Source organism: Sorex fumeus, unplaced genomic scaffold (genome assembly GCF_029834395.1).
Source record: "Sorex fumeus unplaced genomic scaffold, SorFum_2.1 ptg000063l, whole genome shotgun sequence".
Classification (NCBI taxonomy): Eukaryota; Metazoa; Chordata; class Mammalia; order Eulipotyphla; family Soricidae; genus Sorex; species Sorex fumeus.
In genome coordinates, this window is record NW_026606120.1 from 49,422,370 (window position 1) to 49,447,999 (window position 25,630).

Consider the following 25,630-nt stretch of genomic DNA (forward strand, 5'->3'; position numbering starts at 1 on the left):
CATTTATCCCTGCTAACTCAGAAAAAATTATCCTGCATTAAATTAGTTTCCATTCTGAGTCACAGAGCTAGCATTAATGAAAGGCCTAGAGTGAATACTGCACTATCATGAACTTACCAAATTCAATGATACAGAATTTCATCTCTCACCAAAAGCTTCACCAAGTTCAAACTGCAAAACTTTGTCCAGAAGTGTCAAAAGTGCTAACTTATGTCACAATCTTTTTCATACATATTTCCAAGAACTGTTATCAGGTATCATTTTATATTATCCATGGTATTCACATGGAGTATTTTTATACATTAATAACAGTACCAGGGGAATCAGAGCCTTGCATGTGGCCAACTAAGGCTTTAACACCAGCACTCCATGTTTCCCCAAGTCCAGCAAGAGTAATCCCGGAAGCACAGAGATAGGAGTAAGCCCTGAGCATGGCCACAAAACAAAAAAAAACAAAACAAAACAAAACAAAACAAAACAAAGTTTCAGGGCAATGTTAAAACCTCTACACTGACATAATTACCTAGATAAAGAGTTGAAATCAAGACTATAGTGTCAAACTGTAGTCATACTTAATAACTCTGCAATCTCATGTTTCTTACCTTTTGTGCCTCAATTTCCTCTTCTGTCAGAACATTCACAATACTTTTTTCAGGGAGTTATTTTAGGGGTTAAATAAACTCATGGACATACAGAACCGAGAACTGCGCCTGCATTTGATAGAATTAAGTTAATAATGGCATTTGCCACCATGACATTATTCCAAAGAACTCAGCACTTACACTCTCTCTTTATTTTTCATCTTACCCTGAAACAGATTACTCTTTTGACTGATTAACAGATGTGACACAGTGACAAGAGCACTACATTGAGTCCTGCTATACACTGCAGCTAACCTGGTTTCACCTGCAATGTGAGGATGATGATAACCTATCTTATAAGGCTATGTGGATATACTATTTTAGGGTCCTACCACTCAGGGTGTATTGAAAAAAATTGTGTTCTCTCAGGTACTTGGGATTTCAAAATTACCCGATTTCAAGTATTTTACCACTTCTTACGGTTGGGATTTAATATACTTCAACTGAATACCAAAAGGTGTCAGGAAAAGAAATCAATACATTTGTCCTCTTCTTTTACTTGCCCTGGTTAGGATACATTTCTTCAAAATAGTCAATGTGTGGAGGCTGGAGTATGTCAAGGGCAGAGAGCACCTGAGAAAAGGAAAGAAGAAAAAAAGTCAAATTTAGTAAAAGAAGACATAAATGCAAGTAAATACTATCAGGTCTTTAAAGATTTATGAGTTGTGATTGAAAACTAAACTTAATTCAGCAGGTAAGAAACAAAGCCCTAAATATATAAGATAGATCTGTAAACATACTATATAAAAGCAATTCTACATTTTTATTTAAACTAAATGAGAGGCAGCTGGGTCATAATACATGATACCAGAATCCCTGCACAGAAGAGGGTATTGAAGAGTAAAGATTTATTTTTTATTTTTGGCAAGGGGGTGGGGAGGGTGGTGGTGGTTGGGATATACCCAGCGGTGCTCTGGACTTACTCCTGGGGGTGGCCTGGGGAAAGAGACTACACGGGTGCCAGCGATTGAAGGTCAGCCATGTGAAAGGCAAACACCCTAGTAATCCCTGTTCTCTCTCTCCAGTCCCAAATGCTCTATTTTAAATCATTATTTAATTACTGCTCTAAGAACAGGATAAGTCCTACCCCATCCAGAACTTTATTGCTCTCTTCAAAAACTACGTGAATTCTACCTGGCAGGCACTGTGGCAGGCACTCACGTTAAACCGACAGACAAAATTTTATCATCCTTGCTTTTACGACCAAGGGAGAGGAAGGCATTAAACCGTTACACAAACGTATAATTACAACATTATTATGAAGAGAAAAAGTGAAGTGTGGGGAGAAAATGCTTCCTTGATATAACATGAAGCTGAAGTTGTAGAGGAGTTGGTCAGGTAATGTGAAGGTACATTCAGGCCCTGGGGCAAAAAAAATTAGGCAGACTCTAGAAATAGTTCTGATGGAACACAGTAGGTGAGAGGGAATATTCCCATCAGTCTCTTTAAGCGTTTTTTTACTTTATTTATTTGGGGGAAGACTCCTAAATAGTGCTTTGGAGGTCCAGGGGCCCCTGTCAACTGGGTTGGTATTTCAATAAAAGGGTCCCATGGTGTCAGAGATTATCCAGGCCACTGCAGTGTGTGTGTGTGTGTGGGGGGGGGGGGGGGTCGTGGTGGGGGTGGAGGGGGGTCTGGGAGAGGGCCTCCAGGAGCGCACTTTTGATGTAAGCTTACATTTTAAAATTTTATTCCAAGCACAAAATAGAAGCGGTAAGATGAAGAAGAAAAAGACAATGACAGCTAAATTCAGGTATTTCAGAGAAGCAATACACTACCAATGTAACAATTGCTATCAAATATATCAGAGACCAGAGAGAGAGAGAGAGAGATTACAGTGTTGAACTGTACCACACACAGCTGACCAGAGTTCAATCCCCAGTACCACATATGATTCCCGAAGCATGATTAGAAGTGATTCCTAAGCATAGTAAGAAAACCATAAGCACCAATGGGTGTAATTCCAAAACCAAAAAACAAAATAACACACACATGCGCGCACACACACACACACACACACATTCTTGTATATACACCATATATATGTCACCATATAAAATATATAAATCATATAACCATATTTTCTTTTAAAAATGTTTATTGAATCACTGTGAGATACAGTTACAAAACTGTTTGTGATTTGGTTACAGTGATGCAATGTTCCAACACCCATCCCTTCACCAGTGTACATTTCTCACTACCAGTGTCCCCAGTTTCCCTTCTGCTCCCACCCCAGTCTGCCTTTATGGCTGGCACCCCCCCTTTCTTCTCTCTCTCTCTCTCTCTCTCTCTCTCTCTCTCTCTCTCTTTCTCTCTCTCTCTGTCTCCTTCTCCCTCTCTCCTTTTGGTATTAAGGTTTACATTACAGGTACTGAAATATAACCATAGTTTAAAAATCCATTATACATACAAGCAGAGCTGGGGGAAGTGACAAGATAGTGGGGCACTAACAGCAATGCTTAGCTAAATGTTGACTAAATATTGCCAGAGGGGCCCCTGTGGTCCCTGAGCACTGTCTGGGAGAACTCTCCCCCAACCCAAATCTATTTTTCCTGAGTGAAAATATTTGTAGACTTAAACTCTTGACTAAGTGGAAAATAATAAAATTTCCAGTTTCTTCAATGAAATATTTTTTATTACCATGAGAAGAAATCATTTTTCTCAGACCTCCCATTCAGTGGTCGAGCCCAACCTCTAGAGTTAAGGGCTGAGGAGGGGGATGAAGTGTTCAGGACTGAACTTGGGGCCTCTGCATGCAAATCATGCTCTCCAGCCCTGTGAACTATTTCACTGACCCCCTCATTTCTATATTTAAAGAAAAACCTATAATTAGCAAGTGTGTCACAAATTTCACGTAAATTCATTTCTCATTATGCGACAGAACAATTTTAACATGAATATTTGATGCTGAGGAAAGCAGCTAGAAATTAGTGTTTTACTTGACATCTTTCGGATTCTCAATTCTGTATCTGAACAACATATATCCTGTCTTGGGGGAAAACAGAATGTAATGAGTGACAGCGTCCATTAGACAAAGCTATTTTACACTTCAAATCTATCTGCTATAATTAGAGGTTATCTAGAGGAAAGTGACAACCATACATTTAGAACCTTGATGGAGAAGAATGAGGCTTTCTTACTCTAAATTTGATGAGGCTTTTTGTAGAGCCATATAAAACAGGGGTTAGACATTTGCACCAAAGCATTTAACTGTGACTGTTAGCTTCAAAGGTATAATATTTTAACTCAGTATTTTCTGAAGTGGTTTACTGCACACCTCCCCAGCCCCCAACCCAGGACTGGTGGACTGCAACCATCAATTGCAGTGGGGGAAGAAGGGTACAGTTCCAAAGAGTCACTTAAAAAAGGTAGATTTTCAGAGGGACTCGAGTGATTTTTTCCCCACCCCTGAAAAGGGGAGGTGGGCCAAATATGTCTGGAGCCTATTTTATTTATTTTTGTTTTGGGCTCATATCCAGCTGAGCTAGGGCTTACTCTTTTCTAATTTTGCATTCAAGGATCACTCCAAGCAGGACTTGGAGGACCATATCAGGGTACTGGGAATAGAACTCAAGTGTTTTTGTTTTTTCCGCTTTTTTGGGGTCACACCTAGTGATGCACAGGGGTTACTCCTGGTTCTGCACTCAGGAATTACTCCTGACAGTGCTTGCAGTACCATATGGGATGCCGGGGATTGGACCCGGGTCAGCTGTGTGCAAGGCAAATGCCCTACCTGCTGTACTATAGCTCCAGCCCTGGGAATAGAACTCAGGTTGGCTACATGCATGCTACTGTTGTATTATCACTCTAGCCCAGGAACCTGATTTCAACTCAATCTGTAAATTTTTAAATGCCTGTTTTATACTGTTTTTTTCTTTCTATATCGATTCCTCTGCCCTTCCCGGAGAGCCCAGCAAGCTACTGAGAGTATCTCACCTGCAGGGCAAAGCCTGGCAAGCTACCCATGACATATTCAATATGCCAAACACAGTAATAACAAGTCTCAAAATGGAAACGTTACTGGGTCTGCTTGAGCAAATCGATGAACAACGGGAGGACAGTGTTTGTTTTATCAAAGGTTTATCAGAGATTGGTATTCCTGTATATCTAGGTGGCAAAAACAGTTTTAAACGAGAAATTGTTCTAAGCAAACAGTAGACTGGTCCAGACATCTCAGAAGTGATGCAAATGGGTTATAGTAGCAGAATTTCAAATTGCAGATTTTGCACCTATTTTTTTTCCATTTATTTTTGTTTTGGGGCCACACACGATGGTGCTCAAGGGTCCCTGTGGTGCCACGAATCAAATCTTGTCCTCCTGCATGCAAAATATGCACTCCGCCCTTTAAGCTATCTCTCCAGTACCCTGACTCCCTATAAGTAGTAAAAATCCTAAAACTCCAAGCATTTTCGGTGGCAATATAGTGTGAGAGATCAGCCTTACATTTTTTTCCTGAGCCCCTTCTTCGAAAACACAGAGGACACCAACCACTGAACAGTCAAGGTCACCTCAGCACATGCTGAAGCATCGGGGCTTGAATTCCCAATCTTGCATGTAAAGGGTTAAGTGCAAGATTTAAATGCCTAAGTCACTAAACCATGTTCTGGGTCCCTTACTATATAATTTAAATATTAAGATACTTGTAAATACTGACCGTTAAAGAACCAAACTATCCCTAAATACCACCAACTCTTCAAACTATCTCAAACTAAAATAGTGAACAAACTTATCTAGGGGCTGGAGCAATAGCATAGCGGGCAGGGCGTTTGCCTTGCACGCGGCCAACCCAGGTTCGATTCCCAGCATCCCATATGGTCCCTGAGCGCAGAGCCAGGAGTAACCCCTGTGCATTGCCGGGTGTGACCCCAAAAGCAAAAACAAACAAACAAACAAATAAAAAGGCACTTGTCTAACTGAAAAATATTTTAAATTATTTAATTAAAATATTTAATTAAAATTATTAATGCTTAAATGATGATAGTTACCAAACAGTAACTATATCTCACACTAAATCTCAACCTACATCTCAAGTATCTGATGAACTGGACAAGAACTTATTGTGGTTAATGTGTTTTAGAATTTTATGTCCGTGAATGTTAGAAGATTCGTTACAAATTGGACCCATGAAGAGTAAATGCTGTATTTCCAGCTCTTGATTAAAGAACGACTGCTATGAATAGGCTCAATTCTAAATATAAAGATGAGGAGCTGAACAGCTCATAAAATATCCTCCCCTAATAGATTTAAAATCCTTTATGGCAGATTGTTATAGTGATTCTTACAGACTATAACATAAAATACACAAATCATAAGTGTGTAATTTGAATGATTTCTACATATAGTGTAAAGTGATGCATTTTTTACTTCATGGATTAAATTTCAGATCAAGAAATTAAACATCTTAATATCCCAGGAGGTTCCCTGTCAAATCAAAAGTCAACCCTGTTTAGAGGTTACCACTGTGTTTATTTTTATCATTACAGATTTGTTTTAACTATTCTTGAACTTCACTTATATAAATTGACTCAGAGAATTAAGTCTTGTGTGCAGATGGCTTTCTTCATTTGATATGCTTGTGAGATCAATCCACGGTGAAGTGTGGATGAGTAGTTCATACTTTTTTATTGATGTCTCATCGACCATTGTATGTATAGAATATAACACAACGTTCTTATTCAGAGTTATACTGGAAGTTATTTGGGTTATTTCCAATTTATAGGTATTAAGAATAAAGATGTTAATTCACACGTATCTTTTGGGGGATCAATCAGTAATTAGTCTTGAATATACCAAGGAGAAAAGCTATTTGGTCACTGGGTAGGTCTATATTTAGTAAAACTGTCAATTTTCATAAGTAATTTTACAAACTTACATGGTCACCAGCAATGGATAAGTTTCAGTAGATTCATATTTTGGCCAATACTGGGTAGCAAGCAATCTTTACTTTAGCTATTCTGTTGGGTTTATAATACTATTTCATTGTAGGTCTAAGATATATTTTTCTAATGACTTTGAATACCTTGTCATTCTTATAAGCCATTTAGCTATCCTCCTTTGTGACATTCTTGATTAAGTCTTTGCCCGATGGGCAAATATTCTTGATTGGAGATGCTCTTTGTAGGACTGGTAACATTTAGATACAGAACTCAGTCTGAAAAATGTCAAGTAAAATGTTTATTTCTAACCATCCTCCTCATATACTAAATATTTACTTACAAACTATCCTTAAGGGTCAAAGAGATGGTTCAAAGGGCTAGAGCACATGGTTTGCACGGGGGAGCCCCAGGATGCTGTATGGCCCTCCAGACTGCAGTAAGCGAGCCCCAAGCACTATGTTGGGAATAGCCCCCAGAACACTCTCAGCACAAAAGAAAATAAAAGACAAAAGTATACTCTGAAACAAACCATTTATATATATATATATTACTGAGGTCTATGTTTTCATTATTATAACATATTTTTGTTTTTCAGCCACACACGCAGCAATGCTTAGGGATTACTCCTTGCTCGGCACTCAGGAATTAGACCTGATAGTGCTCAAAGGACCATAGAAGGTGCTGGGGATCAAACCTGAGTCAGCCACATGCAAGGAAAGCACGTACATGCTATACTATCTCTCCAGCCCCATTCTTATAGTTAATGTTGATTTCATTTGGAGTTTTTAATGTTAAGAAAAATCTTCTTTTGCGTGTGTGTGTGTCTGTAGCAGGGGTGGGGGGAATGCTGGAGACCAAATCTAGGGACTCACACATCCAAGTCAAACTTTTCATCACTAGGCTCAGCATTCCCAGTCCCTATCTTTCTTTCTTTTGGTTTTTGGGTCACACCCAGCTACGCCCAGGGCTTACTCTTGACTCTACACTCAAGGATCACTCCTGTCCTGTCCTCCTAGGGGTGGTGCTAGGAATTGAACCCAGTTGTGCAATGCAATTATCTTACCCACTGTACTATGTCTCTGGAATGCTTTTTATTTAAAAATAAATAAAATAAAAAGATCAATGCTTTACTTGCCCAGTTAAGAATTTATCATGGGCACTATGGTGGCAGGTGTGGTGTTAAAATGGTGTATGCATGAAATCCTTTAAATTGACAGTGTTGGAGATCCTGGCGGCTAATATTGATAAAAACTTTTCTTAAAAAAAAAAATTAGGGGCTGGAGTGATAGCACAGCGGGTAGGGTGTTTGTCTTGCACGCAGCCGACGTGGTTCGATTCCCAGCAACCCATATGGTCCCCCGAGCACCGCCAGGAGTAATTCCTGAGTGCATGAGCCAGGAATAACCCCTGTGCATCACCGGGTGTGACCCAAAAAGCAAAAAAAAAAAAAAAAAATTAAGGGCAGCAGAGATAATACAGAGGTCAAAGCACTTGCATGTATCCAATCCTGTTCAATCCCCAGTACTGCCCTGGTTCTGAATGACCCCTAGGCAGAGAGCCATGAGTAGGCCCTAGCACTGACATGGAGGCTCCAACCATCCCACCAAAAAATTTAATTCATCCTTTTATCTATATTTCAATATCATTTGGAGTGTGAATCTCCAACTCTGTTCAACCTTTTTTGTTTGTCTTAACCACACCCGGCAGTGCTCAAAGGCTTACTCCTTGCTTTGCACTTGTGGGTTCAGGGGACAATATGGAGTGTCAGAGATAAGAGATTTTTTTTTGTGTGCTTTTTTTTTTTTTTGGGTCACATCCAGCAATGCTCAGGGATACCTAGCTCTGTACTCAGGAAGTACTCCTGGTGCTCGGGGGAACATATGGGGTGCTGGGGATTGAATCCAGGTCTACTGTGTGCAAGGAAAGCAGTCTAACCATTGTACTCTTGCCTGCCCCCAAGAGACCACTACTTAAACCTGCTCAGGACCACAATTTTTTTCCCCCCACATCCACAGAGCTCAGGGCTTACTCGTGGCTCTGAGCTCAAGGATCACTCCTGGAGGGGCTTGCGGGGATCGAACCTCGATTAGCTGCATGAAAGGTAAGCATCCTACTCACTGTACTATCGCTCTGGCCCTCTTTAACTTTTATTAGTTTTGGACTACACCTAGGGGTGCTTACAAGGCTATTCCTGGCTTGTTGCTTGAGAGAAGCTCCTGGTTCAGAGCTTTTTTGGGGGTTTGGGGTGGGGAGGAGTCACTTTTGGAAATGCTCAAGAGATCTCTACAGTGAAGTGAATTAAAGCTAGGTCTCATGCATGCAAAACATATATTTAGTCTGTTCAGCTGCCTCTGGCCCACCAAACTGGTATGAGTCCCATTTTTGGGGGTTTGGGGTAGGGAACACAACAGGCTGTGCTCAGGAGACCATACGGGATGCCAGGGGTTAAATCTGGGTCAGTAAACGCTCTAAGCATTGTATTATCTCTTTAGCCCCTGGTATGATTCCTTGTCCTATATAATCAGAAATCTGTTTCCATTAGACAATGAAAAAAAAGTGATTACCCTCCACCCCCAGCTTTTGGGACACACCCAGTGGTGCTCAGGGCTTGCTCCTCGCTCAATACTCAGGAATCACTCCTGGCAGTACTCAGAAGACGATGTGTGGTGCCACTGATGGAACACAGGCTGGCAGCATTAAAAACAAGTGTGTTTCTTGCTTCTAGCCCCCTCTAGTTTATTTCTGAACAAAAATACTGTGAAAAAGTAACTCTAAGAGTTGTATCACTGAAGTTATCTGGGACTTCTTTCTTCTGTCACCATCTAATCATTCAACTTTATAAGGAGATCTGACTGCTGACTTGGACTGTTAAGGACAGAAATAAGCCCAAGACCTATAAAACAGGGCTCTTAGTAAGAATCAATGGCCCCTAAGGAGGTTCTCAAAAGGGTACAAGGCTGTGTGGCCTGGGAGATAGCTCAAGCAGCAGAGTACATGCCTAGCTTGTGTAAGAGCTTGAGTCTGATCTCTGGCATCAAATGGGCCCCTACCCTGAGCACTGCTGAGTGCGGTCCTGATGGTTTCTAAGTACTATCAGCTACAGTACTGCAGGCTGTACTGCCTATGTTCTGGTGGGAATGACCTAAGACCCTCACCTGAGCACTGTCAGCATGGTCACTATAAAAAATAATAAAAGAATCCAAGTATTATCATTGCTTTCCATGCTGATCATATGAAATTATGTGCACCTGTGTATGCATACAGAACTGCAAAGGTGGGGAAGATAGAGACTATTTTTCCAGATTTTATAATGCTCAGATTCTGGCTAGAAGTGAGTTTTAAGCCTATAAAATACCTACCTTACAGGTCCAGAGAGAGAGAGAGAGTGTGCACTTGCCTTGCATGCAGTGAACCCAGGTTTAATCCCCTGCATCCCATACAGTCCTTTAAGCATCCAAAACTCAAAAAATTAATAAAGTCTAATGCCAGAAAATTAAAGCAATTTTCTTACCCATAACATACAATATCAGGCAAAGCTCTCCTTTAAAATGGCAAACACCCATCCTTTAAGGTGTTTTTTTCCCCTAACAGGGGGTAAAAGTGTGGATGTGGTGTCTGTTAATGTATATCTATATATCTATATATATCTTAATCAGTCAGATCAACTGAAATCAATGATCTTGATTACAAAGACGCTGGTTATAATGACTTTTCTGTTTAAAAGGCCAATATCTTGACTTTAGTTCAATAGCAAAAAGGATTACAAACTATTCTCTGACATACACAATGTCATCCAAATTAAAATCCAACCTTCTCATGATGGTTGGGCAAAACTCTCTAATCCCCTCTCATGACATTCCCTTCAATTTAATCAAACACTTTCTCTTTGTTTAAAGCAACCCAGAGTTTCAAAGTTTACAACAACTTCTCTCATTATTATATTGACAACATTCAATTGAAAAATGTAAAAAACAACAACAGAAAACCCACGAAAAAAAAAAAAAAGAGACATCAACCTCAAAGAACCCAGATTAACAGATTTGAGATGAGACCACAGAGTGATTCTAGTAAACTTCAAAAGTTGGTTGCCCAGTTTTCTACACACAGACTAGATTATTGTGCATTCAAATTTAAAACTGTTATATTACCACTGTCACAGTATTTATCACATTACTCATTTCATTGGGGGTAGAAACTTCTAGAAGCTAATGTAGTTTAGGTATAGAAGATGTTTATGAAGGGCTGGAGTGCTAGTACAGCGGGTAGGGCGTTTGCCATGCACGCTGTCAACCTGGGTTCAATCCCCGGCATCCCATATAGTCCTCCAAGCACCGCCAGGAGTAATTGCTGAGTGCAAAGTCAGGAGTAACCCCTGAGTATCGCTGGGTGTGACCCAAAAATCAAAAAGAAGAAAAAAAGATGTTTATGAACTATCCACACTAAAGCAAAGGCAGTTTTAGACTTTATGCTTGTCAACCTTGACTTTGAGCAAGTTACTTAAGTCTAAGCTTTAGCTACCTCCTCTATATAAGGAATAATAAGCCCTATTTGATAAGATATTTAAGTTAATCAACACACATAAGGCACCCAGGATAGTTCCTGATATACAGTAACAAGTGCTAAACATACATCTGGTCTACCTCCCCCCGCTTTCCAAAACAATTTTTTTTGTTTTTTAATTTTAATTTTTTATTGAGTAAGCATGAATTTCAGTTATTTATGATTGCATACATTGTTTCAGGCACAGGAGGTTCCGACACCAATTGCTTATTTCTGTCAACTTCCCTCTACTAATGTATCCAGTTTTCCTCCAAATGCGCTTCCAGCCTCTGTGGCAGGAACTCTCCCCTTACCCTTTCAGGCACTGTGGTTTATATTACTGTTACTGATGCTCCCCTTTTCCTCTTCCCAAAAAACATGTTTTAAACTTTGAATCCTTTATGTGAAGGAGCACTGAGCTTTGCACACAGGATACAGTCTATAAACATTTGTTGCCTTAAGTACACCAAACACCAGTTGGCTTTTATATTGGCATTCCACACATACCCGGCGGGCTCTGAGATGCTTTTGAAGACAGATCTCAGAGCACAGCAGAAATTTATTGTGTGTAATACAGGGATGCCATATCATCTTCAATTGCCTCACTTTCAAATAATCCCATAAAAGTTATGAACCCCTTCACTGGGGCGAGGGAGACAGCTCCACAGGCTGTAACATATTTTGATTGCAAGAAGAGTTCTGGGTTCAATTTCTGGTACTGCTAGGTTTCCCCAAAGAGTGAGCTGATTGGGGCTGGACCAATTGCACAGCGGGTAGGGCTTGCCTTGCACGTGGCCGACCCATGTTCGATTCCCAGCATCCCGTATGGTCCCCTGAGCACCACCAGGAGTGATTCCTGAGCACAAAGCCAGGAGTAACCCCTGAGCACTGCTGGCTGTGACCCAAAAGGGGGGAAAAAGTGAGATGGGAGGTAACCCTGAGCACCCCTATGTGCGGCCCAAAACAAAACAAAACAAAAAGCTATAAGCACTCCTATGACAGAGTTCAGAAGCTCCAAACAAATATTGATTTGTCTTTTAATATGAATGATTCTTAAGAATTCAATTAGTTTCTTTTCTTACAAACTCCACACTGACAATGCCTTTGTTAGTTCATTACTATATAGAAATGAGTCATTAGCAAAGATACAATATATACAAAGAGAGGATTATTACGCCATTCCTTCTTTATGAAAGAAGCCAAGAGAGTTCTGGATATAATACACCATTGAAAGCTGCAGTAAGCCAATTTCTGATGCCACCTAGTTCTCTACTGTGGAGGAAAACTTAATTTGAATCTTTGGCATTGTACATAAACTTTGTATTCTTTATTAATAAGCAAACTTGAGAAAAATAATCAAAAGACATCAGAGATCATTCCAAACCACTTCCAAAATTTGAGGAATTGGTAAAAATGGGCAATTTGGATTGGCACTCAAGTTACTTTTCTGATACTATTTTTCAGTACTTATTTTCTTTGTGAAACCAAGTACTAAGAGACTAATTAGCCAGCACGTTCAAGTACACTTTTACAAACACCACTTTCAATTCAGGTTTAGAGGAGGAAAGCCTTTCTCTCAAACCAGTCAGTCAATTGGCTTGAAATGGCATAAGTAGCTTATAACTGATAGTAGCTTACTATTTTTCTGAGGAAAAACAGTAACACTATCTTTAACATAATCTGATTTAAAATGTTAAGGAAAAGGGGGCATAAGACAGGTCATTGGGTTGAGGCATTTACTTAGCATGCTGGAGGCTCGGATTCATCCTTTGCATTGCATGGTCCCCCTAGCATTGCTGGGAGATATCCCTGAGCACTATACCAGAGTAGGAGTAACTCCTAAGTAACTGCTGGGTGAGGACCAAAATCCAAATTAAAAAAATTTTTTTAACTAAGATACAAAATAAAAGAGTAAGAGATCAAAAAGAGGGCACTTAAAATTGGGCCAATTATTTTCTTAAATCTTAAACTATTTTTATGTTGTCTATCGGTGCTGTTCCCCAAGTAGGTATTAACATTTGCTTTGTGCCAAATGATATTTATCTTATGATCAACAAATTTTGTAATTCACATAGACTTTATCACGGTTCATAAAAAGTACCTAATTTGGGGATTTGGGTATGTGGTTAAGTGGGAGGTTCTGGGTTCATTCTCTGGCATGGGGAAAAAAAATTCTGGGTTTCCCTTAATGAAACCCTCAGCTATGATTATTTCTCAACCTATTTCCTCTACAAACATACAGTCCTTTTCCATGTGATTTAAAATGTTTAACAGCATATATTCTTCAAACGATACTGAAAATGGAGAGTGTATCACATTCAAAAGTCAATCTAAAACTTAAACAAGGAGAGCATGTTCAGCATTTGCACAACAGGCTTGACCCCTGATCCTCAACATGAGGTGTATCCTTCAAAGTGCCTGAGCACCTTCAGGGTGGCCCTGGGGGTCCCTAGCATCATAGGGCGAGAGCAGCTCAGTAATTTTGGGCCTGAACACTGAATTGCCTTGGTCAGGTTGGTGAGGTATCACCATGAGTAGAACCAGCTCATGTTAAGCACTACATGGGAAGTTCTTCCATCCCCAAAGAGAAACAAAACATGGATTAACTAAGCACTTGAATGATTATAATATGCTATGAAAGTTGAAAACCACTTATATTGGGCCAGGGAGATAGCTCAAATGTCTGGAGCTCACATGTCTGATATGCATAAGGTGCCAGATCTGATCTCCAGCACCAAATAAATTCCTAAACACCACTAGGTATAGCACTGGTGGTCGCCAACATTTCTGGGAGTGCTCCCCTAAAAAAGAAGGGGAAAAGAAAAATAGAAAAGCACTTAGACCGTAAAACTTTTTCCCTGTGGTGCTGGGGACTGAACCCAGGCCTCCTGCATGCAAGGCATATGCGTTACCATTGAGCTACACCCTCCACTCTTAGAATGAAAATTTAAGATGATCACAAAGATATAAAGAATAGGAACAGAGAGATGGCTTAAAGAACTGAAGTACATGCTGTTCATGCAGGAGGCTTGGGTTCAATCTCTAAGCATGAAGCCAGGAGTGGATACCAAGTACCACTGGATGCAGACCAAAAATGAAACAGAAAGGGAAGGAGGGAGGAAGGGAAGAAGGGAGGGAGACAGGGAGGGAAACAGGGAGAGAGAATATTTATGAGAGAGAATATTTATGAAAGGAAAACAAAGGATTAAAAATATATGCTTCAGGAATTGTGGATCCTTTCCTTTCAGTAAGAATGTGGAGTCAGAAGTCTATCCTTGGCATTTTCCAGGGGTGGAGAGATAGTGCAGTAAGTAGGGCACATGCTTTGCACAAAGCCAATGCAATAGGGTTAGTTTCTTGGCACCCCAAAGCTCAACCAGAAGTGATCTCAAGGGCAGAGCCAGGAGTAAGCCCTGAGCACTGATAAGCCCTAATCCCCATCCCTAAAATAAAGAGGTTCTTTCCTATGACATCACTGTGTGTTTGGTGTTCTTAGAGTGTTTTACGTAAAATTATAGCTGACTTTCAAATCTTACTTGCATGTCCTTTAAAAACTTTCTTTTTTTCTATACAATAGGAAACATTTAAGAAATGGTTTATCTCAAACACCAATTTCACTTACATTATCATGTTTAAAAAAACACAACATCTTCAATTCCCGGAAGACCCTTTTGCAAGAGACCAGATTCTGGAAGACGTTGGGCATCTTTTTGAGTGCTACTCTCTTTCCATCTCTTGGATCTGTTACCGACCTACAGCAGCAATATTTGGGGGAAGAAGATAAAAAAAAAAGAGAGAGAGAAAGGAATCAATTCCAGACTCTGTTCTTCAGTATTTCTGTGCACGACAAAGAATTTTATCTTAAAACACTCAGTATTAAATCCACTCCACAATACTTAAGAAGCTAGTACAAAAGAAGTTAATGATTAAAAAGTACCCATTAAAAAGAACGTTTAGTTCACGAAACCTTTTTTTTTTGTTGTCTTGATAGATCCCTGTTTGAATTTCTCTATGCACTTACTTTCTGAGAAGTCACACAGTAATACATCTGAGGTAGGAGATAAAGCCACTGTAAAGGTATGCAGGTGGAGGAGAGTAAGAGACACAATGAGATCAGTTTTGTTTTTCTGGTGCCTGGGGCTCAAACCCAGGGCCTCACACATGGGAGGCCTGTGTTCTACTGCTGAGCCGCATACCCACCCTGAGGTCAGATTACTTTCATGATTCATTTTCAGCACCAAATTAAAGATGGGAGAATAACTCAGTTGCTGTCACATTAAGCTGAATACAGAGAACACAATTTAAATATTTTGGTTTCTTATATCAATCAACATCTTTTAGTAATAGGGACTTCACGACCATCAGCAGCCAAAGAGTGGCTCCTCAATTAGTGCCCCCCCCAGAAGATGTATTTTTAAATGAAAAGAACCTTCCCTTTTGTTTCTTGCACTTGGGGTAGCAGCTGCGTCCCATATTCCTGTGCCGAGATCAGCTTGGTCTCCTGTATTCCTCTGCTCTTTTAGCCTTCTCGCCCCATTGAAAGAAGTCCCTGTATTAGACAGCCTTTTGTTTGAAATGCTAATATCGTTTCCATTTTTCTGACAAATCTATTAGATACATGTTCCAACAGTTAAGCAAATCAATGTATTTTATTACTATGGACATTTGGCATATTGATTTTTCCATAAATCAAATGTTTTTTCCCTTTCACTCATCATCCAGGGGTTGCTTATCCTTGTAGAATTTATGCCAACCAGATTCACCTTGTTATATTCCTGCTTATTATTCCCAACTGCCATATTCCTTCAGCTCCTCGGTTTCAGTCTCATAATACTTTGCCTATCCCTTCCAGATGTCATTTGAAAATGTGATCTATATGATCAATGTCTTAATCTAAGTTATTAAAGTTCAGAACAGTGCTGAGAATAGATCTCTGAAATACCAGAAACCATTTATGAGTTGGCAACCAATCAATCTTGAGTATGGTCGTTCAATTAAGTACTTATTTAATGTATCACAGAGCCTATATCTTCATCTTTTCCACACAAAAATCAGACACTCACTAAATTGCCTTCTTGGAGCTACAAAGGTAGGTCATCCTGGCACCAAATGGTTCCTCAAGCATAAGACAAGAGATGGCCCCTGAAGCACTGCCCAGTCTGACCCAAAAAACAAAAGAAAAAACAAAATAAATTCCTTCCTGAAAGTGAATTATTCTATGATTCTGTCTAAAATCATGTCAAATTTTTTAATGAAAAACCTTGACTTCTTTAGATATTCATCTGAGTAACCACTACTTCCCTAGGTGATTATAAAAACTCTTAAATCATATACTCCTAATATTTTTAAAGAATGTAAGGCTCTTTACATTTTCACATTTCACTGGTTGAAAATTTGGTGAAACAATTAAGTATCCATTGATGATTTCTGCCTAAATAAATTGCTATGATGATTACCAAATAATAATTATAATATATGTAATAGCTAGCCTGCACAATAAATCTCTCTCTCAAAACTTGAGTATATTGGAGCTGGAGAGATAGGACAGCAATTAAGGTGTTTTCCTTACAGCGACCGGGTTTGATCCCTGCCACCCCTTATCATTCCACTAGGAGTGATCCCTGAGTGCAGAGCCAGGAGTAAGCCCTGAACACGCTCCATTCCTCCCCCCTCCCCCGAAAAAAGACTAAACTGATTTAGCAAAATACCCTGGCTATTATTATTTAACAAAATAGCCTGGCAAGCTACCCATGACATATTTGATTTGCCAAACACAGTAACAAGTCTCACAATGTTACTGGGCCCGCTGGAGCAAATCGATGAAGAACAGGAGGACAGTGACAGTGACCCTTTTATTTGTTTTGTGGGGGTCACACCCACTAATGCACAGAGGTTATTCCTGGCTCTGCACTCCTGGCGGTGCTCGAGGACCATATGGGACACTGGGAATCGAACCCGGGTCAGCCGCATGCAAAGCAAACGCTCTACCTGCTGTGCCATTGCTCCAGCCCCAACAAAATACCCTTTTAAAGAACTCATTCAAGCATACTTTGCCCAACTTCTGACTTCTTATGGTCTTAATCCTATCATGGTAAGGAAAGCTATGCTAATTAAAAAACAAAAAACCCACTCGTTCTCAAGGTTAGCCCTGTGCCTTGTAATGTTTTAAGGTAAAATTCACAAAGCAGTACTTTCCTTTCGCAAAGTAGTTTTGGTGCAGAAGCCAGTCACGCCTGTGGTTGGTAACAATATAACTCTAATGAATGTGAATGGCAATGAAGCAATTTCACACCATGTTGAGCTTGTACGCTCTTAACTTGAGGTCGCAGATGCTCGGTTCAGCACAAACAGTACTATAGAACACAAGTAAGTGTGAACCCCGTGACACAGAAATTCTTTGAAAGGCTTGCTCTTACTTTCTCTCCTGCTGCAAGACCCTGGTCAGTCCAATTGTACTTGTTAATGAAACTCTAGGTGTAGAGATAATGAAAAAGATTTAGGGTAACTTTCCTCATTACTGGGGCAAAAAAGAAAAAGGGAGAAGGCAGTAGTGAGTCTTCTACTTGCAATTCATTTTTGGTCAGTTATTTTCCCTATTTAATAAATGAATGTCCTGAACAAAATGATACATCTATTATTTTATCTGCTTCACAAACGTTCAAATTATACTAACAATTACCTATTTTTAATATTTGATTCTGCAGACACTGTATCAGAAATTAAGTTTTAAGGGTCATGAGAAAGAATTCTTTTTTTTTTTTATTAGTGAAACACCATGAGGTACAGTTGTAGATTTACAATTTTTTGTGCTTGGGTTTGATTATACAATGATCAGATACCCATCCCTCCACCAGTGCCCATTTTCCACCACCATGGATAATATCCCCCCCACCCCCATCCCCCCATCCCCCCTGCCTCTGTGGCAGGGCAATTCCCTGTGTTCTCTCTCTCCTTTTGGGTGTTGTGGTCTGCAAAAGAGGCATTGAGTGGCAAACATGTTCAGTCCATAGTCCACTTTTGACATGCATCTCCCCTCCTGGGAGGGTCCTCCAAACACCCTTTATTTGGTGTTCCCTTCTCTGTCTGAGCTGCCCTTTCCTCCAGAATGCCCGACTGGCCACTAAGCTATGGAGTAATCCTCCTGGTGCTGATCTCAGCTATTCTTGGGTATTAATCTCATATTTTGTTACTTTATATCCCCCAGATGAATGCAATCTTTCTATGTCTATCCCTCTCTTTCTGACTCATTTCGCTTAGCATGATACTTTCCATGTTGTACCACTTGTATGTAAATTTCATGACTTCATCTTTGCAAAGAGCTACATAGTACTCCATTGTGTAGATGTACCAAAGTTTCTTTAACCAGTCATCTGTTCTTGGACATTCAGGTTTCTTCCAGTTTCTGGCTATTGTAAAGAGTGCTGCAATGAACAAACAAGTGCAGATGTCACTTCGACTATACATTTTGGCCTCTCTGGGATATATTCCCAGGAGTGGTATTGCTGGGTCAAATGGGAGCTCAATTTCTAATTTTTTGAGAATCGTCCATACTGTTTTCCAGAAGGGCTGAACCAGTCGACATTCCCACCAACAGTGAAGGAGTGTCCGAGAAAGAATTCTTATATCTGTGCATCAAGTGTCAATCCTCTGCATTTAGAATTCAAGTTCCACTGCTTTTTCTCAAAGAGGCAGAAGAACCCCAAGCCATTCTTCAGAGAGATATAAGGTCAGTCAAAAGAGTTCAATATCGAAAGAGGAAGCTTTTTTTAATATCTGGTGGGGTTGTTTTACTGTACTTTTCTAAATCCCAGGAATCTAACCCCTGTTACAAATCTACTTAAATTACTGACAAGCAGAAGTGCTGGAATGGAAAAATAGCAAGATGTATTACTGGTGATATTTTCACAAGTCTTAAGATATTATATTACAACATCTTCAAATTAGCGTAGCTAGTAGTCCAGACTGTCCTAATATATGCTCTCCATTTTACATTAAGATCATCTCTGACTGCCCCTCCTCTTCACCCCCCATTATGTGGCAGTTTTAAAGTTCATGTGCTTTTGATACAGAGTTTGTGTTTTTTTAATCTATTCAAAGCAAAAAAAATTTTTTTATAATGGCATGGCTTCAGTTTGGATTAAGGAAATCAGGCTCTTCTAATTCTATTCACATAAACTTGTAATCAGCTCGCCTCTATTTTTTGCTATACATACTACAATTACTCCGTCAACTGTACCAATGGAGTACATATCCCAGTAATAGAACCTCTTAAATAGACTCTAAATATTTAGATTACTGCCTTCACATTTATTTTGAAATTCATTTCCTTAAAAGTTATTTTTACTTGTATTTAGATTAAGTTAGTTTGAGAAAACAATTAAGCAGAGTATGAAGCAAACATTTTGATAACGAGTAAGTGGGGAAAAGCATATACCATTTGTATTTTTAGTCTATGCTGTATGCTCATGGATACTACAGATTATGAAATAAGAAATGATGACCGGAGAGATCACTCAACAGGCTGAGCACATGCTTTGCATGCAGGAGGCCCAGGTTTGGTCCTTGACACGATATGGTTCCCAGAGCGCCATCAGGAATGACTCCTGAACATAGTGAGAAGTAGATTCTGAGCACTGATACATGTGGCCCACAGATAAAAAAGAAATTACATAAAGAGTTTATTTTATGATTCTGGTCTTTTCAAGCAGAATTTAAATAGACTACAGTCCATGTGGACTTTGATATATATTTACAGAGTTGCAAACTATTCGAAAGAATATATCTTAAGATCTCTAACACTACACTGATAAATGTGGGGATAGGAAAGGATTCACATCTTTCAGATTTAACAATCTTTTCCATCAAGTAGGGGTTTCTGATTTTTAAAAGGTATTTATCCGAAGTAGCTCTGTAGATGAGAGTTAGCTCTGTAGATAAGAGTCTTTCCCTGTTCTCAAGACACTTTTAAAATGATCCCCAAATTAGTCTGATATTACTGGGAAAATGACATTATACAAGTAAAAGAGCTAAACCAAAGCAGTTAAATAAATTATTTCCCCTCATATTCTTCTAACATAATATTGATCAGAAAAAGCAAAACTTCTATATTTAACTGAAAGTGTTAAAACATGAATTTAAGCATCTTCTAGCTCTGTGTTTAAAGAAATATTAAAAGGCAATGATCCCAGAAGATGTGCAATCACTGGGTCTCTCTGATCTGTAGTCAGACGTTCAGGGGTACTTGCAAGGAAAGGGCAAGACATAATATCAGGCAATCATAAGCTCTGGTGCTGCTCAGGGCTTACTCCTGGCTCTATGTTCAGGGATCACTCCTGGCAGTGGTCAGAGAACCATATGGGATGCTAAGGATTGAACCTGCATCCGCTGCCTGCAAGGCAAGCGCCCTACCTACTGTACTACCCCTCCAGTATCATTTTGCTGTTTTTCAGACCACTGTTTCTCCAATCATTTTCGGACCATGAACCCTTGCTGACTGTTTCCTTTCATGGTCCCCCTATCATACCCACTGGCCCCCTTGTCTCATGTCATGGCCACTCATTTAAGAGATTCTCATGAGTGATCCCCTGAAGCCATAAGGCTCCTGAGTGAAATAAAATACTTTAAATCATGAACAATTAGTACCACCCTGACTTCAGATGCTGGGAAGCTAGAGAGACTTCCTCTGCAGCATCAATCAGTTGTCTGCCTGAGGAGTCTGCCCTGCCTGCAGGCAAGGCACTGCCCTTTATTTAATGGGATTTTCTAACAGTAGAGGGTAAATGTGGCACAGCCTAGTGCCAAGCTGAGAAAGTTTTCATGACCCACAAGCTACAGTGTTATTCTAGAGGCAGATATGTGAATACAATATGAGAAGAAAAACCAGTTATGAAGAAGAAAAGGCTTCACAAAAGGAAAATAATTTCTGACTGCATCTTCTTGCATTTCATTAATTCTGTCTAGATGCAAGAAAAGGCTTTACAAACAAAACCCAAACAAAAACTGTCACTGTCACTGTCCTCCCTGTTGTTCATCGATTTGCTCGAGCGGGCCCAGTAACATTGCGAGACTTGTTACTGTGTTTGGCATATCGAATACGTCACGAAGAGCTTGCCAGGCTTTGCCGTGCGGGCGAGATACTCTCGGCAGTTTGCCGGGCTCTCTGAGAGAGGCAGAGAAATCGAACTCGGGTCGGCCATGTTGGCTGCTTGCAAGGCAAATGCCCTACCCGCTGTGCTATCGCTCCAGCCCAAACAAAAACTATGTCATGTAAAAATATGTTTACTTTTAATCTTATTGATGGCACCCTGAAAAATGTGTTTAGTAACAAAACCACTGGGGAATATGAAGATTTTTAAAAAGCGGGACTGAAGAGATGGCTCAATAGGCAGGCATGCACGTTTTTCATGAAGTAGGACAAATTTGATGTTCACACCGCATGTTCTCCTGAGCACAACCAAGAGTACCTCCTGAGCAATGAGCTGGGAACAGCCCCTGAGCACTGCTAGGTGTGGCCCCAAATCCCACCCCACCCTCGCCAAGGGCATATATACATTAAAATTTCAAGCCAAAAAAAAAAAAGACATTTAAAGGGGCTGGAGAGAGTATAGTGGACAAGGCACTTTAAATCCCTGGTACCACATTTGGTCCTTCAGCACTGCCAGGGGTAAGCCCAGGGCACAGCCAGATGTGGCCCCCTGAAAAAAACTCAAAAACCAACTGAAGTCTATATAATAACATAATTTTTAAAAAGGAAGCTCCTTTCCATTTTTTTTTTATACAGATACACATTTATACCAGCCTACGGGATTTTATCTACTCTCCTTGGGTCACTGGCTCATTCTGTAGAGAGTTGTATACACAGTGTCATTCTTATGTTTTTATAGAATTCCAAAGGAATTTGCTTGCTTAAAAAAAATAAACAATTTCTTCATCCTTACACAAGCATACGCTATTAAGAAGCATTCCACAGGAGAGAACTGTCAGCAGAATGATTGCACGCCCCTCATCTACTCAAAATCTCCTAACTTCTTCCATTGTGCAGCAAAATGCTGAAACAGCTACAATATGTACATGTGCTTCAGGTTTTTAATTAGTTGGCTTTTTAAAAATAACTCAAAACAAAAAAAATTACAAACACAAAACAGGAGGCAGGATTTTCAGCTGAAGCAAACTTAGTAAGTCAGCAAAACCTTACCTACCCAAAACAACTGAACAAAAGTATCAAAAACAATCATTTCAGGACCCCAGAAAACAACTAGTAAATGACAAATTAAAGAAAATGTTTACTTAAAAGAATTTGTGCTGGAGAAATTGTATACGGTATATCTACCGGGCAGAGCATATGGTTCCCTGAGTACCATTAGGAGTGATCCCTGCCAGATGTAACTCCAAACCCCCAAAATAAAAGTATCTTTTAAAAGTTGTGGAACCGGGGCTGGAGCGATAGCACAGTGGGTAGGGCATTTGCTCTGCACGCGGCCGACCCGGGTTCGATTCCCAGCATCCCATATGGTCCCCCGAGTACCGCGAAGAGTAATTCCTGAGTGAAGAGCCAGGAGTAACCTCTGTGCATCACCGGGTGTGACCAAAAAGCAAAAAAAAAAAAAAAAAAAAAAAGAAAAGAAAAGTTGTGGACCGCTAAGTAAGAGCAGTGGGAATCTGTGGCCTCACTGCTTGAGGCTGCTGCTTACCAACTCACCACCTGCACCCACCATGGCACAGACCATGTAGCAATTCTATCTGGGCAGGATTGGCTGTGAAAAGCAACAGCGTCACTGTACCAAGACTGCTGAGATGAAGTGAATCGGCCGGCGAAAACCAACACCCAGTGGAAGTGAAAGCAACAAACTTCAATGAAACAGAACAAAGTCTGTGACTCTTAGTCTGACAGAAGAGGGACAGACTAACAGAAACCCAGAACACTAACAAGGATGTTCTCGAAATGAGAGCCACAGAGAACAGGTTAAGTGCTCTACTCATCCCTGCTAACCTGAGGCTGCGCTGAAGTTCAGCGGGCCAGAGTGCTCGAAGAATCTGTGGCTGACTGGATGGTTTCCCACAAGTGAAGAACTGAGAGGCTCAGGAAAAGAAAGAAACCAACATTTAAATATAAAGTGAGGGCACACTTGAAAACTAGATGTATTCCCAAACACGGCCCCCGCCTAATTAGATTAATTCCTAATTAATCTCTCTATGAGTATCTATACTGTCTTGTCCTCAAATTTTATCTTCACAACTGGAGTTGGATAATCCAGTTGAGCAGAGACCTTTCCCAACACACACAATTCAGCAAAGACTAGAGGCTTGACTAGCTCAAGATGAACACAGTATTTATAACCTTCACTGACCACTAAGCTGTAGAAATACAGGGGAACCTGAGATGGCCAAGTTTAAAATTAAAGTGACAATTTAAAAAAATCCAGGGGCCCCAGAAGATGGTTCAGTATGGTTTCAAATGCCTGGCTGGCAGGTGTGAGCCTTTGAGTGGTAATCCCAGTCAGCTCACACTCACTCAGGACATCCTGAAAGCCCCTAGGCTTGGGATCCCTGGTGGGACCAAGCAGGCGAGTGCTGGTTGGGAGTTGGATAATCCAGTTGAGCAGAGACGCGAATGGCTGCTCCCCAGATGAGACATTTCACACATTAAGGTCAGCCAAATTAATGATTATATAAGCAAGCATACATAATAATTACGATAACCCTAGGAGTGATGGCAAAGAGAGAGGGGGATTGTACCAGAGGGGTTACAATATAGTATCAAATACTTCCAGTTTTTACCAAAAAAATTACAAGATGTGAAAAGAAACAGGAAAATGTGACCCACATAAGGGGTAAAAAGGGAGTCAGCAGAAATGACTTTTCAGAGAAAGACTTCAAAAGTATGTAGTTATGCATTACTTAACAGAGTTTCAATCAACAATAAGAGGAGAGGCTGTTGCAGGAGAGGCTGTGTGGGAAAATTACTATAAGAAACTAAAAAGATCTCATGTGTCCAAAGAAAAACAAAGGGGCCTTGAGACCACAACCAGGCAGCCTTGCAGTTGGTTACAACTTCCTGATAAAGAGAGGACTTTGGAAAACCAGTTCCAGCCAGCTGGCCACAGAGCATGCTCAGTGAACAGAACTCTGACCCTATTTAACTTTTCTCCTCATTAAGCCCCAAATACAAATTAACTCACACACCCCCTAGCTGCATAATTAGATGCTAATGATACATTCGATGTATGAGCAGCATGAGTCCTACTCATGCCTAACCCTTTCTGCACATTCCTCCCCTTCGTTAACTCATCCTCAAAAAATCTCTAACCCCCAAGTCCTGCACTTGATTCTTACCCTTGAATGTGTACTACCACTTTAATTTTAATCTCTCTACTAGTATCTATACTGTCTTGTCCTTACATTTTATCTTCACAAAGACAAAGAAATAAGGTATGGCAGGGCCTGCCTCCCTTGACTTCTCGGGAACATTCTTTTAGTGCTATGGGCTTGGATTATATCTTGTCTCTGGACTGAATTCTTTCCTTTAGGAAGAAAAAGAACCTGGTTTCTTTGGTGAGGCCACTTCCATATATTTTTCTTCACCTGAAAAAGGTGAATCTCCCAACCTAAATTCCACAGCTGCTGGAGAGACACCCTGGCAGGGGTTAATGCCCAGGCCTGGCAGTTCAAAAGGACTTAGGTGTGTCCTAATTATCCACGTTGCAGGAATGGTTACTGCCAGCACTGAGGGCAGACTCACCCCAGCTGAGTCCTCTTTATTTGCCTTGAGGCTGGGGATAAGCAGGTACTCACTGAATCTCCCCCATCTCTATGGCCTCCTAGAGTTTTCCCCTAAGAGGATCACATACTTGATAGAGGAACTAATATGTATCATATTGGTGTAAAGTAGGCATAGCTCACCAAAATTAAAATATTATGAAGTAAGAAGCAGCTAAAATAATTTGTTGCTGAAAGACTTGCCTTAGAGGGCAACTCAAATTCCACAGGGGAAAAAAAAATTAAAACTAGAACTGAAAATACATTGTTTAATTCATAGCATATAAAAATATAATATACTAATAATAGCTACACTGAAGCGAAGCTGGTGTATTTCACCAAAAGTAAGACAGTGTTGATCTGACAAATTTTTTGTTTTGTTTTGGGGCTACACCTGGCAGTGCTCAGGGTTTACTCCTCGCTCTGCACACAGGGATCACTCCTGGCAGACTTGGGGGACCATAAGGGATGCTGGGGATAGAACTCAGGTCAGCTGAATGTAAGGCAAGTGCCCTAACTATTGTACTATCGCTCTAGCCCCAGAATTAAGTTTTTTAAGACAAGAATTAAGTTTTAATTAAGAATTAATTAAAGATACAACAGGGCTATTTCATAATGAAAAAAGGATAAACATATCTGGAAGATACAACGATTAAACATAAAAATGGAAATAAACATTTCAACAATAATTTTTGGAGGATTTAATACCTCATCTCAAAGAACAACATAGCAATTGAAGATAAAAAAAAAATTTAAATAACACCAGTCCACTTTATGTAAGGATCACTTAAGAACATTCAACCCAAAAAAACCAGTATT

General features: G+C 40.1%; 1 protein-coding gene across 1 annotated transcript in view; it reads right to left on the reverse strand.

Annotated features, from left to right (window-relative positions):
• NLK (nemo like kinase) overlaps nucleotides 1-25,630 on the reverse strand; it is a 149,035-nt gene that overhangs the window by 61,627 nt on the left and 61,778 nt on the right. The window contains exons 2-3 of the mRNA XM_056126866.1: nucleotides 14,679-14,808; nucleotides 1,159-1,214 (exon numbers count right to left, since the gene is read on the reverse strand). Of these exons, the coding sequence (XP_055982841.1) occupies nucleotides 1,159-1,214; nucleotides 14,679-14,808 (186 nt within the window). The remainder of the gene's footprint in view (nucleotides 1-1,158; nucleotides 1,215-14,678; nucleotides 14,809-25,630) is intronic.